Here is a 14,589-nt window from a genome sequence, read left to right as displayed (position 1 = left end):
CAACCACAAGTTGCCTGCTCTCCGTTGTAATTCCTCCTTCCTCTCTCGGGACTGTGGGGAACACCGTTCTTCCAAAAAGCACATCGCCGCACGTGGTCAGTGGTCCGTGCGTGCAGCCTTCGGCCTGTGTGAGCCCTCTGCCAGTGTGTATTTTTAATTAACTTCTCTGCTGTGCCGGGGGAGGTTGCGAGTCGTACTGGAGGTCAGGTCATTGCCCTCGCACTCCATCTGCGGGAGATGCTGCTCTCGAGGAGCCCCGTGTTGGTGGTGACCAGTTGGAAATCCAGCCCTTCAGTTCAATTTGCAAATTTTGTGGAGAAACTGTGTCACGTTTGTTCGTGATAATGGGCACGAATCCCGTCAACGCAGTTCAAATCCACTGAAGTCGGTGGAGTTAGCCACTACCGTGAAGATGGACAAAAGGTAGGGATGCCCCTTACCTCTGTGTGAATAATCATCCGTAAAAGCTGTGTTAAAAGAAAAAGAAGGTGGGTATGAGACACAGTCTGACTGAGGTGGGATCCAGCTTGGAAAAGGGGCAGGACCTGATCCTGCGTGTGATTCCAGGCGCGTGCCAAGGCAAAGAGACGGCCCTGCGTCTCCTGCAGAAAACCCCGGGGTGCGCTGCAGTAATTGCGCCAGGCGGGACGAGCCAGGCGCCTCGTGGGCATAGGTGCCGCTCTGTTCTGCCGGGTGTGTTTGCCGGGAAAGGTCACCCTGAATCGATGCTTTTTATCTCGGTGGTTATACTTGTAAATTGCCTTTTTTTTTCCCCCTCGTGAACCATGTGATTAGTTTAGCGTGATTAGGGGAAATGGGATGTTCGCTTTGGGTACTGTTTCTCTTAATGAGTAATTAGACTTTTAAAATAGCAACTGTTTCCCTCTCATATTAATAGGGCCGGGTTATCGGCGTCTGTGGAGTTAGGAGGCTTTTGGGGAGCAGACAACGAGTTGTGGTTTGAGGGGGGGTGGAATGCGTTAGGTCTGTCAAAGTGTTTTATGGAGAGTTGTGAAAATGGAAACTGTACTTGATGCCTGCAGATTATTCTTATATTCCTTTTACAGCAAGGCACACCCATTCTCAAAAATATAATTGCGGCTCTTTCTCTGTAGATGTAACACAGACGAGAAAAAGCATACACGTTGAAGCTGGAAAGTGAAGCCAGGCTTCGCTTTTGCACTGAGCTCTGCTTTTGGATAGAACGACTTTCAACTCACAGGCAACGGCTTCATAGAAAATGGGTTATTTACAAAAAATCTTTATGCCAAGACAGGGTCTACACCAGTAACATAGCAACTGTAGGTACGAAACTTAGTTTTGCTCAGAAAAATGGCAAGCAAATAAGCCGTTAACATGCAAAGGGGACTTGTTAATTCCCAGTCTAATTAGGTGTACTAGCCACATGAAAAACCGACTTGCGATGCTAACCTGAGTTATTCCAACCAAAAATCTCGCTTATTACTGCTACTCACGTAATAAAAACAAAGGAAGAATGTAGTATTTAGATTTATGTAGTTTAGCCAATATTTGAAGAAATTCGTTAACTGAAAATTTGAGTGTAGCTGTAAGAAAACACACAGAGCATGGAAAGCTTGTGGTGAAGTACTGTTTGTGACATTTTTGATATTTTTATTAAAATGTTGATTTTCATACTCTGTCATATGCCTTCACAGTTCTGTCTACTTGTATTTGACAACTCGTCTAAGTTTGGACTGTGATAATCTCCATTGGTTGCAAAGAAATAAAATAAAAAAAATGAATCTGTGTAGCATTGCCGTCAACAAGTCTGATGGCGTTCGAAGCTGGAGTGTAGGGTTGCAACTGCCCCTCTTCCAGCGGGGCTGGGGAGGCCCTGCAGCAGTTTGCAGAACTGGCAGGACGGTCCCCTTCGGTGTTTTTTGGGGGGTTTTTTTGGTTCATGCTTTGTGTGTGCCTATGGTTGGAGTCAAAGCCACAACTGTCATTCCTACCTTACACGTAGTGGAATCTTCAGTTACAGCGTTACGGTAACTGAGCTTTCTTGCAGGGGTTTCTTTGGTTTATGGGAAAAAGCAGTGCATCGCTCAGCTGATGGCGAGCAGGTGGGAGCTGTCACGAAGGTATATCCAAATAGTTACCTATATGTACAAGACCTAGGCTCACCTGTGGAACTGGCGCAGGTGGGATGAGAACAGGAGGTTTTGCACGCCTTGGCTTTCAGCTGGGCAGAGCTCGCGCCTCAAGGCTACAGCAAAAAGTCTGGAGGATATTTACTGCGGGTTGGCTGCGGGGCGTTTGCCCCGACACGTCAGACACGCCGGCCAGCGTCGTCGGTCCCAGCGCCTCTGCGGGGGACAGCCCGTGACAGGGCTCTGGCACGCTGCGGTCCCCCGGCAGGCTCGCTTGGTCCCCCCTCACCGCCTGCCCCCTCTGCCCCCGGCCCTGCCCTCGGCGAGACAGCCTCTGCCGCAGAGCCCCCGCCAGCGCGGTCTGGGGGGGGTCAGGGGCAGGGCTCTGGGAGCCGTCCCCGTATCGCTGACTCGCAAGGAGGAGAACAACATTGTACAGAAGGAAGGTCACGAGGACAATGCTTTTTAGTAGCTGCTCTGCTACATTTTACACAAACACTCATGTTTTGTATGTTAATGTCTTTGATAGCGACTTGCCGATTCCTCAGAATACATATCCCATTGGGGTTTTGCAGTATTTTCAAATATTCTGTATCCATTTTTCCCCCACGTGGTGTTCTTGCTTTCACTGGCTGTGCTGAAAGAAGTTTAGTCTTGCTGCCCTTAGATATAAGCAGGGCTTTTTAAGTGACTTTTTCCTTGAGTGTATTGCCCAATTTCCTTCACCGTTATTTACTGTGATTTATATTTGAGTGCCAGCAAAGACATTTTCCCTTCTGAGCATGAGTGTCTCTTCCCTTAAACTGAACTTACGCAGGTGTGACTTACTCCAGCGAGTTCAGTTGTGGTAATCACCAGGATAAATCTGCCTTGTCTGCAAACCTGTCCCGCAGCTTTTACAGGCGGAAGACATAAAGAGAAAGGGTTTTGAAGAATTGTCAATAGCTACGTGATGGAACAGTTCATTTAAGTGGGAAACCATATGGCTTCTGCTGGTTTTAACAAAGTGAAATGAAGGGCCTGAGCCGTAAGGGTTTCAGAATACATATGGGTTAAGGATTAGCAGAACATTGCAGTACACAGTGCTCAGCGTGCCGTGCTTAGATTACAAAATAGCTGTGCGTAACGTGCAAGTGGTCAACTCCTATGTGACTTTGGTCTTAGTTGTGTTTTTGAAGGGGTAACGTATCTCATACAGATACAAGATGGTCTCTTAATGCCTTTGAACAGTGGCCTCAGCCAGTTGAACGTCCCCAGCGTGCAGAGGGATATCGCCTCTGGCAAGAAGTCCATGCAAAGGAAACCCAGCGGTAATTTGAGTCTTACAGTACAGTAATATGCCGAGTGTTTTGTGCTTCGCCCCTCTTGATACTTGTTTTTAAGGCATCAGGCCAGGTCTTCAGGCTCTCGAATGACATATTGGCGTGCTTTCTGTCTTCCTCACCAGGCTGGAATGATAAGAACTGATAAGGATGAATACTTCATTGAGCCTTTGGAAAGAGGAAAGCAAATGGAAGAGGAAAAGGGAAGGATCCACATGGTGTACAGGCGATCGGCTGTAGTGCAACATCCCACCGATACGCTCCCTGATGTCCATACAGAAGGTACGGTACCCCTGTGTTGATTGTTTACAAATCTATTCCAGGTAACTCTAGCCTGCGGTAGCTTTTGAAAGAGGCAGTTTTGACTGAGCTGTTTGAAAAGAGAGCGTTTAAATGTTTTGCTGAAATACGCCATCAGAGTCTTACATGCAGTTTCTCTGCCGAGAGCAGTGCTCGTGTGCTTTCATCTAGGAGGACAGAGCTCAGCCACAAAGCAGTCTTGTCAACAAATGTTGCAAAATGCTTATTTTTTTCTTTCCTTAAACCAAGGGCCACGTTTGTACCGATTTAAGTGGAAACAAGTCTGAGCTCTACATAAGTGGGTAAGATATTGTGGGACATGAGATGTTAAAAGAAATACTCATATGACTAATGTTCTAAGTTGTTATTAAGGCTCGCCTGGCCATACAACTTCTGTTTAAAGCTTGGGTCCTATTTCTTTCTGAGTAATAGCTAAATTGTGCCGATGACTGATACTGTTTTCCTCCTACTACTGGTTGCAGTTAATGCAGTTTGAAGGTAGTTGTCTTGATCGGATGTATTTTGACATATCCAAGGATTCCCCTTCGCCTTGACGATTCATGTGGTTGGTCCATCTGAGAATCATTATTGTGTAGTTTAATCCATTTGCGTCTATGTTTTTTCCCCTCTTTTAATATTATACAATTCCTTACAAGCCAACGCATTGCATAGTGAATGTTGAGGCTTTTGACACTATGGGCTGCGGATGAAAGAGCAGCTCGGTTCCCCTTCAGCGCTCTGCCTTTTTTTCAGTATCTCTCAGCTTCTCAAATTCCTGTTTGTACTTTGTGTTCACATGTTCTTGGAACTTAAAAGGCTTTGAGAAGAACAAGAACAACGACATGTAACACGCAGAACTAGAATTAGACACAAACGTTAAACAGAGAGCAATCAAGCAGTCCCTCATTGCCAATCCTCACGGGTTTAAATCATTTGGTGTGGTTTCAGAGTTTTGTCTCTCAAAAAGCAGGTAGGAATTGACAGCCATTTCGGATAAAACCCTGTCAGGCTTTTATTAGTCTTTCAGAAGATAAGTCCTTGCTGCTGACTGCAGTGTGGCACAGCCGTATCACAGCAGGCTGGGGGACCAGCAGCAGTCTGAACCGCGCACGCTCATCAACCTGGCTTTTCTCCGAGACCTGTGCTGCCAAAGGTACTTTTCTTTTGGCACCCCAACAAGGTCATTCAAATCCAGCTCGTGCATCTCTGTTGTGTGATCGACTGAACAGTGCTAAGTAAGCCTTTGTGGTAGCGGCAGCGGGCTCAGCGCTATGTTTCTGCGTTGAAACCACTTTGTCAGCTGGGCTGGCAGACTCAGAACATGGTTAGACACGGTGCGTACTTGACGATGGACCTTCTGGGTCTGCTTCGGCGAATTCAGCATCTCTTTCCTCTACAATCTTTCATGTGCTCACCGACGTTATTTGTACATGTTTTGAATCCTCGGCGGCCTTTGCAAATTTCAGGTAGCTACGACATGGGGAAGGTTAGCAGGAGCGTGCAATAGCTGAGGCAAATGATTCGGGAATTTCTAAATGGCAATTCATAATATATGAAGATTAGCGAGACAATAAACCTCTAAATGATGAGTCGTACCTCAGAATCTTTGAACGTTGTTTGGGATTTGGTCAGTCGCAAAGGATACAGGTCATCTTGGCAAGTGGAACCGAGAACCAGAAAGGTGGATGTGGATACCTGGAGGGCATTCAGCAAGAAAGCAGCATCATGAAAGGAACCAGAACGTGATCAAACGTGGACAGACTAAGGGTATTTGCTGCACCCCATATCACTCTGAGAAAGGTACAGCTTTTAATTTTAAACGGAATTGGAGGGTATGAGAGAAGAGAGGTGCTTGTGTCTCCCACTTGATTACAAGGCTTGCCAGTCTTGTCCTCAAACAGCTGAATGTAGCGTGATGTTCCTGGGAGCGCCCTGAAGCCCGGCCGGTGCTCTAGAGAGCTGGGCTCTGCGGATCCTGGGTCACCAACCTGTTCTACCCCTAGCAAAAATGAACAAACCTTTGGCTGTGGTACAGTCCAGCAGTCTGTGTTCATGGTACACTCTGGTAGGTGTTTTATTGATGTATCACACACACGTTTATATGAAACGTCTGTATTTCAACTCGTGTGATGCAAAATCTGCTGATCAGGGAGCTCAGCCCAGGCTCTGTCGCTTTATCGTACTCTCTGTGACTAGTATGTTAGCATTTATTTTCTATCATCTGCAAGACAGTTCTCCTCCTTTCCTTCATAATTTGAAATGCACATTCAAGGAAGACTGTTCACCCACTTCTGTACCACTGTGCTTACAACTGACTTGTTGATATGTTTTTAATTTAAAGTTCTAGAGTAATACCCACAGATTTGTGGATAACTCATGTGCCTAACCTTAGATAGCTGAAGGTGCCCAGTGATGCCAAGGTACGGTCCAGTCCCGTAGAACATGCAGCTTATCATGGTAGGAAAACGGGGATGTCTTATACTTCCTAGATTGCTGCCGTATTTTAGCCGAGCTCTATTCCGGTAAGACACCCAGACCATTCCCTCCCATCCCAAAAGTTTGTATTCTTGGGTAAAACCTTACCTAACATGAAAGAATTGCCACTACAAAATAGAAAATGTTGTGTAGGTTTTTTGGTTTCCATATTGATGTGTTCTGGCACTATCTTGGTTTTGCTATTCAGTTAGGTCATTTGCTAATCTGTAAGGTCATTTACAACATCAGGCGAGTGGTGCTTGCGTGTCCGTATCTGTGCCTGTTGAGCCAAGACAGACGTGCAGGTCTTACTCAAGTTTGTCTTTACAGCAGGTTTTTAACCTCCTTTCTAATGGACATAATACACAGAAAAATTCCTCTTGATTATTGCCTTGCCAAACAGTTCAATGTGTTAGACAAACTGCTTTTTTATACAGCTCATTTTCAGTCTGAAAGTGGCCAGAGAACCTCTCAACAGCGCACGTGTAAGAACATTGGCTGACCCCGGCGCAGCTGACAGCATGGCGTGCCTGCGCTTTTGTGAGAGTGCTGTAGAAGTTGCAGCTACTGTTGGTGTCTTGAACTTTCTCCTAAGAGGGTTTCTTAAAACGCGTTAGACGAGTTTCCTCCTAGAGGTGAGCTTCTGTTGGTCTGCAGTTTTCAGATGTGTCTAAAGGTCTCCACTTGACAGTGCGCTGTGAAAACTGGAAGTCTTTCCGATCTTTCCTGTTTTGCAAAGAAAAAAGTTAGATGGAGGCTGGCTAATTTTCCCTCCTGGTTACTTTTCAGTTGGAGAGACTTCTTTGCTTTTAGCCACCTTTCGTTATCATTGACGAAGCCCAGTTACTGACTCCTCCCAGTCGGGCAAGGCCTGATCTTTATTGTGCCGTTATCCTTAGTATGCAAAGTAGACTGTAGTCTCGTCTGCCCTGTTGTTCGGTAGTTCCACCTTGGCTCAGATTAGGCACAACAAAGGAGTAAGTGATATTGCCTTTATCCTTATGTCTTCAAGATGCTTTTTAAGATCTAAGCATGATCAAGGTTAAAGCGAGTGCCGAAGCCCGTGGAGCCTGAGGAAGTGTTTGGCCCACGTGACGGGTTAACATTGCGGCTCTTCTAACTAAAGAAATGGCAAGCGTTACTCTCGTTGACAGGAAATCTCTTTTACTTACTTTTGACAGTTTAGAGCTTTTACATACATTTGAGTTCAGGAGAGAGACCTGGCGATTATGCCACTGTGAAACAGTCTGCAGTGGTTAAGCAGTCTGCTACGTATAGATGCATGAAAATCTTCCTCGATCTTCTCTGCCCCCGCTCCCCACCCCACAAGCCCAGTGCCCAGGCCAGAGGCAGAAATGCAGAGTACAGTCTGCCGGCGGTTTAGAAGTTCAGCCGCGTATTTAGCCGACGCAGACAAGAGTCCAAGGTTTCAGTAACAGATGACTCAACGAACTAGACATTAAGATCAAAAAGTACTTAAAATCGTTGTTGTCAGTGAAGTCGTTACAAAAAACTGGGAAACGCTGTGTAAAAGCCTTCCTCCACAATGAAATAGGACACACTGCGTTGTGTTCTCTCTGCAAGAAGTCAGTCTGATAAGTTACTATTGTCGTGAAAGCTTCCATCTCCAGCTATACAGAGGCAGCTTTCAGTCTGACAGGACGTCTGGTATTCCTGCAGGATTTTATAACGTTTGGGAATTTGTTGGGCATTTGTCAAACAATCGGACAGAACGAGCGTAGGAGTTCTCAGGCAAAAAAACTACCATCTCAAGATCAAGGTTTTAGCAACGATCACAGTGTAGTGGAGCATTTACTGGTTCCTGTAGTGTGTTCTCATAGAAATAAGCACACACACATGATCTATCTACTCTTTCCTGGTTTCCTTTATTATTGAAGTTATTTGTGAGAAAGTTTCAGCGAGCTTTCTTAGAAAGGTGGGAATCAGAAATCTGGGTTTCTGGAGAAGATATTAGGATGCCTCAAGCTACTGGATAGCGTGGGCTTAGCCTTTCCACTTTTGCAGCAGCATAACCCTACCCCTGCAGCAGCACGCTGTGCTGATTCCCGTTCACGGTATCCATGGCTGTCTGGAGCCTCTTCAGGGAATGACGGCGTATGGCGCGCGCTGCCCTATTGTCGTCGTCATTTGCTTTGTGTAGAGATTGGTTTCCCTAGAAGTGCGTTACATGAAACGCTCAAGACATCAGATGGGAAATCCTGCCTCGTTCATTCGAGGAATGCTGTAGGATTACAAACCTGTTGGCAGTTACGGAAAGGCCTTGGTTTTCCTTCTCTCTGCGTGTCTGTGCTAGGAGGAGTTCTGGGGAGTTTCTGCATCTTCACGCACTGAAATGCTTGCATAGTCTTTCTGCAAGTTTCTGGGGGTTTCTTTACCTCTTTCATTAAGGATAGGGAAGAGCCTCTCAAAGCACTTGGCAGAAGATGGGAAGAAACGTGAATATTTCAGAAAGAAAAGTGAAGTGATAAGATAGCACATGCTTTCTCCCCCCTTCTTTTTTTTCTTTTTCAATTTTTTTTTTCAATTTCATCATCTCTCCAGTTAAGGAGCTAGGAAAATGTACCAGAGGCTGAGCCTTTAAAGAGGTGGTACAGATATCCTTTGAACTGGTGGGCGTCTGTTGTTCTTTGTGTGTGCGCGCACCCAATTTAGACTCCTTGAAGGAACCCTTCACTAATTATTGCCTTTTTATACCTCCCTCTTTCCAATCATTCTGGTGTGAATGTGATCTCTTGCATATTTGGTGGTGGTTTATGCTTCTAAAATGCTTATGCTCTCACTCTGTGATACCAGGGAAACGTGGATCATTTTCCGTATTTTGACAGACTGGTGGCAGGAGTGGTTATTTGTATTTCATGGGTAATCCATCTGCTAATTCAAAGGATCTTGTTTTACTCTATTTCTTGGAACCTTATCTTTCTTCTGCTAATGTGAGGCAATGCAGGGATCTGCAAGAAGTAGTAAGTCTTGACCAGGTAACGTTGAAATACTTTAAAAAACCAACCGCCTAATTGGTACCTGCGGTCCCCATTGCACTGGGTAAGCCTGTTGGCTGGTTTGAAGTGCTGAGCTTGGGTTAGTTCTCCTGGACAGACAAGCTCTTCCTCTTCTGCAGGATGGCAGCCAAGGCCTCCCCCGGGAAGACCCAGCTCTTGAAATCCACTTAAACGTAGTAGGATGTGACACGGCATCAACAAACGCCAAGTGGACTTCTCCCCCGGGAACAGAAAAGACTCTTAATTATTCTTCCTTGTGACAAACCGGGTCAGACGGGAGTCGCACAGAAAACCATGGGGAAACTGGTCAGCTCATAATGTTTGATGTAATCATGACCTGCAACAAGAATACTCGTACCACGTTTTCAAAACACATGTACTGTCCTAATTTTTGTCTGAATTTGAGAAAATGACTGAAAATTTATATCTGTGCTCAGAAGTGAGGTGGAATCGACCATCGTGAACCTGGTAGGAGGATATGAATGAACAGGTACACGCTTACAGCGAGTGACAGTGAACTGAGACTACAGAGGACCGTCTCACCAGGCTTGGCAGGAATACAGAGAAATAGGTGGCTCTCACAATTTCATAGAAATTTCCCAGCATGGTTTCGTTTGACTTGTGCTGGAGGAGAAACACAACCCAGAAACGCCTTCATTGGCAGTGGGGACTTAGCAGCCCAGCAATCCTAATGAATATTTTCAGCTTTAGACAAGGTGATAGATGCGCAGAGGGAGGAGGAGGAGGTATTATTTCCACAGCCAACAGCTTCTGACCATCCATTAATCTGGCAGTAGGAAGAGGGGAGAACTCCTGCTTTGAGCTATGATGGGTTGCCACGTTTAACCTACCAAACAGTTATTGTTAGACCGGAATGAGTGAGCCGCTTAGAGAATAGCCCTCTTCTGAAGTGTTACTACTTTAGCATCATCCTGGTCTGGTACTGTATCACGAAGGCAATTTCTGCAAGGCTCTACACTGTTTCTGAAAATATTTTAAGTAGTTGCTGTACTGTAGAAGCCCCGTGAAAAGCTCTGTGACTCGGCATCCCCTGCTGATGTGGACATACCTTGTGGGGCAGCAGCTCGCGGGACGCCACCAAGCACGTGCTCTGCTACAGCATTTGGCCGCGCTATAGGGTCGCTCGTCTGGGGAGGGAAAAGGCTCTGCTCGCTGTGCCAGCGTCGGTGCTCAGTGAGAAGGCTGTGCCGGGCCAGGAGGAGGGAGCAGTACAGCCTCTGAGACTTGTTTTTAAAGCCACTGGACGTCTGTTTTCAAACATCTGGGATGAGCATCTGGTTAGGTACAGTCTGGGATTCCTATCATAGAGCAGGACGATCTCTAGAGTTCTTCATGGGTGTAAATGCGCACGGTTGTCTCCTAACGGCTTTTCCATGTCAGATTGCCCTGGGATGACATTTTGTAAGCTGGACTTCCCCAGTGATTTAAGTCTTGATCCTAAAGACAGGGAACATCTGTGCTTCTTATTTTAGTTGGGTGCTACAGGTACTCGCAATCAGTGTTCACGTCATCAGCGTTATTCCCGAGTAACGTCTCTTAAAGAAAAAACACTTACTCTTAAGGGCAAAAAGAAACAAAGATCAAAAGACTCCGTACTGGGGGCGAAGGGTCTGGGGGACAGAGAGCGACCGAGCTATGCATACAAAGCTGAAAAAACTAGAAGAATGTATGAGGCTGTCATGTTAAAACATCGTTCAAATAAATCTTTAAGATTTTATCACCAAAATAGCTTTTCACTTAGGAACGGAAAGAAATGCTCTCCAGACAAGCCTGCGTTTGGAAGGTTTTGAAAGCGTAATGACGATATCTTTCTGTCTGGACAGGATGAAAAGAATCTGTTCTCCTTTGTTAATAAGCTGACAAACATCACCGAGATGTGTGATCATTAACCTTATTCCTTGAAAGCGCTCAAGAAACAATAGAAACAGGCAAAGAACTGTAGAGTTTAGAATCAAATTTGCACCCAGGAGGCCGCCTTTGCAAGTTCTACTGAATCAGGCTCAGGAGTATGGTGTAATGAAATCCAAGCCGTATTTCTCAGAAATGTAAAAGCTTGATCCAAGTCCACCGGAGTCGGTGAGAAGACTCAGATTTACGTCAGTGGGCTGCTGAGGCAGGTTTTGGATCATATTCTGCTTGAGCTGATCGCAAAAATTTCAATTTATCTTTCGTCCTGTTCATTCATTTATTATTTTTTTCCATGCGCTTTCTTTTCATATAGTATAATGATGACAACAAGCTTGGAGGTTACACAGCATGTTAACGTAATCGGACTTTTCCTATTTTATCTTCCTCTTCACATCATAGTATTTTTTTTTTAAATGACAACCTATTCACCCAGAGAGCACTTCAGATTAAAGTATTTCTGTAATTACTTCCTAACAGTGGGAAACAAGGAATAGGAGCCTTTATCTCCCAGCTTCCTTTCAGAATTTTCATTTTCCCTAAAGAACCAAAGTGCTTGTGTGGCTGATGGGGTTGCCATGGCACTGGGTTCGAGTGTCTTTGTCCCAGGTGGGAAACATGTAGGAGGAAGAAATGATTTGGGAATTGCTCCTGGTTGCCTGGGAATGAAACCCCTGGAATAGAAGGTAGAAGAATGGGAAGACTATTGCCTGCTCCTGAGACCTCCCTCAGCACTTCCCCAGGCACATTGCTGTTTCTTAGAGACGTCGTCGTGCCAGAAGGTGTCTGAACTCTTTCTCAGCAGAATTTCTCATGACCTGTGCTCTGATGGAGGATATTTTAGATACTGCTCGGCACACCACGCAAGTTTGTGCATCAGTAACAACGGGCGAGATGGAACTGATTTCTGTCCAGACTTAGTACACCACATTTTGTAACACGCTCTGTTACAATATAGGCATTCTTGCAGAAGTTGTACTGGTGGCGATAACCTGTGTACGTACTCCTCTAAAGACGTCCTGCCTCTTTATCCAGAACTGCTAGAGCTTTTGCTTTTAAATCAGCCTTCTTGTATAAAATTGTAACTTAATAGGATTCATTGAAGTTCTTGATTGAATATTGGTTTGTGGGGTTAGGTTTTTTACTTTTTTTTCAGGTAACGGTGTGCTTAATCAAAGGAAAGGTAGTCAAGAAAGTACTTTTCAAACAGGAACAGCACGGCACGGTACAAAGGAAAATGAGTATTGGTGATGGATGTATTTACAATACCTGGGGAAAAAAGAGAGGAGATCTAGGGAGGAGGAGAAGTGGGAGGAAAAATAATGAGAAAACCATCAAGCACTTCTAGAAGTGGAGGTAGATGAGTAATATCTTTGAGTGCAATGGAATTACAGCCCTCTCCAAGGGTTTGAGTGTGTGTTTGCACCGCAGAGGGAAGTGTGCTCTGAGCCTGGTTAGGCATAACCTGAACTAGGTTTAACCTCCCTTCCTTGGATATCAGTATCAGTCAGTACAACTGTGGAATCAACTGATTACCACAAAATATAACCAAGAAGCTACGTGTATTATTGGGTTCTGCAAGAGCCACTGTTGCTTCGGTCTCAACCCAGAGTGCCCCCTGGTGAAGACGGTCTTTGTTTTAGTATTGCCTGTCTCTCCTCTCTTTTTTAATGATTATCTGTCACCAGAGACGTACAGGGAGACTGGACAGTTGGGGATGGAGTTGGCCTAGTGAGGTGTTTTTTCTCCCAGTTCAAGTCAACTCCATGTCGTGTATTTCCACTAATGTGCTGGGCGGTGCAATTTATCAATTAGTTGCCAGAGCTCAGTGATGAATGCTGCTGTCTTCCCGTGTGCAGTTATTTACATCCAGCTTCAAAAAATAAAAACAATCCCATTCTTCCCTTACATGAGCATCCAACATTTGTGACATGAATGGAGAAAAATTAAGGTGCTTGTCGGTAGACTGTGAATTAGACGCTGTCTTCTGGGACATATCTTGGTTCCCTTTGTGCATCTATCTGTTTGGCCTCTATGGCTCAACGTGTCATAGAATCAAAGCACGGTAACTCAGCGGTTGTGTTTTCAATATTTCCAAGGATGGAGATCCCACAACCTTTCTGAGCCCCTGTTCCAGTGTTTGATTAGCCTCGTTAAGATATTTCCTCCCCAGCTCCTATCTGATTGGAATTTCCCTTGTTCCAAGTAATGACCATTACCTCCCATCCCGTAAAAGCTTTTTGAACAGGAGCGATCACTGTGTCCAGAAATTCGGTAGGCAGTGAGGTAGCTGGGTGTTTCCTGGCAGATTCACTATCCAGCATTGACTTCTCACAATTGATTTAATAATTGCTCTGCATGAAAGGTTGAGTTAATATACGAAAAGCATTTGCATGAAGCATAACGGGGCATGTTAGACAGCAGGGCTGAAAAGTGTAGGTAGTCAGGCGGAGAACGTAATCTGCTGTAATTAAACAGGAGGTCTGTGGCAAAGCTAGGAATAGAAATGTTCGCTGCAAATACTCATCCCTCGTTTTAAAAAGAGTTGTAAGAATTAGTAAGGTGTATTGAAATTACATTCAAGGTACATCCAGGAAATTATATCCAATAAATTATATTCACGAAGTGCACTGCTTTAGAGCTGCTGCACTGCTTGTCAGTGAGGCCGTGATAACGAAGCTAGGGTTCAGAGCGATGCAGCGCTTGGGAAGGAGCCATAGAACCATAGAATCGTTAAGGTTGGAAAAGACCTCTAAGATCATCGAGTCCAACCGTCGACCCAACACCACCAGGCCCACTAAACCATGTCCCTCAGCGCCTCATCTACCCGTCTTTTAAATACCTCCAGGGATGGGGACTCAACCACTTCCCTGGGCAGCCTGTTCCAATGTTTAACCACTCTTTCAGTAAAGAAATCTTTCCTCACGTCCAATCTAATCCTCCCCTGGCACAACTTGAGGCCGTTCCCTCTCATCATATCACTTGTTTCTTGGGAGAAGAGACCGACACCCACTTCGCTACAGCCTCCTTTCAGGTAGTTGTAGAGAGCGATGAGGTCTCCCCTCAGCCTCCTTTTCTCCAGGCTAAACAACCCCAGCTCCCTCAGCCGCTCCTCAGCAGACTTGTTCTCCAGACCCCTCACCGGCTTCGTTGCCCTTCTCTGGACACGCTCCAGCACCTCAATGTCCTTTTTTCAGTGAGGGGCCCAAAACCGAACACAGTATTCGAGGTGTAGCCTCACCAGTGCCGAGTACAGGGGCACGAGTCCCTTTGTGGTAGCCAGATAATTATAAGATTAATTGTAAATATAAGATCCCTAGTCTCTGTTGTACAGGCTTTATCCTGTTTGCTCTGAAATGTGTACGAGTAAAAGAAAACCCAGACTTCATAGCTGAGAAAAACCTTGTAAAATTTTTTTAAGAAAAAAAGAAACTTGAG

The 14,589-nt window shown here is 45.3% G+C and overlaps 1 protein-coding gene across 1 annotated transcript in view; it reads left to right on the top strand.

Annotated features, from left to right (window-relative positions):
• Positions 1-3,564: 3,564 nt before the first annotated feature.
• The window catches only part of ADAMTS3 (ADAM metallopeptidase with thrombospondin type 1 motif, 3), an 83,617-nt gene continuing 72,592 nt past the window's right edge, over positions 3,565-14,589 (top strand). Inside the window, 1 exon segment of the mRNA XM_009324877.1 lies at positions 3,565-3,715. Within this exon segment, the coding sequence (XP_009323152.1) occupies positions 3,565-3,715 (151 nt within the window).

This window comes from Pygoscelis adeliae, unplaced genomic scaffold (assembly GCF_000699105.1).
Source record: "Pygoscelis adeliae isolate BGI_AS28 unplaced genomic scaffold, ASM69910v1 Scaffold316, whole genome shotgun sequence".
Taxonomy (NCBI): domain Eukaryota; kingdom Metazoa; phylum Chordata; class Aves; order Sphenisciformes; family Spheniscidae; genus Pygoscelis; species Pygoscelis adeliae.
Note: the sequence above shows the minus strand (reverse complement) of the source record. Positions and strands in the feature narration are given on the sequence as shown.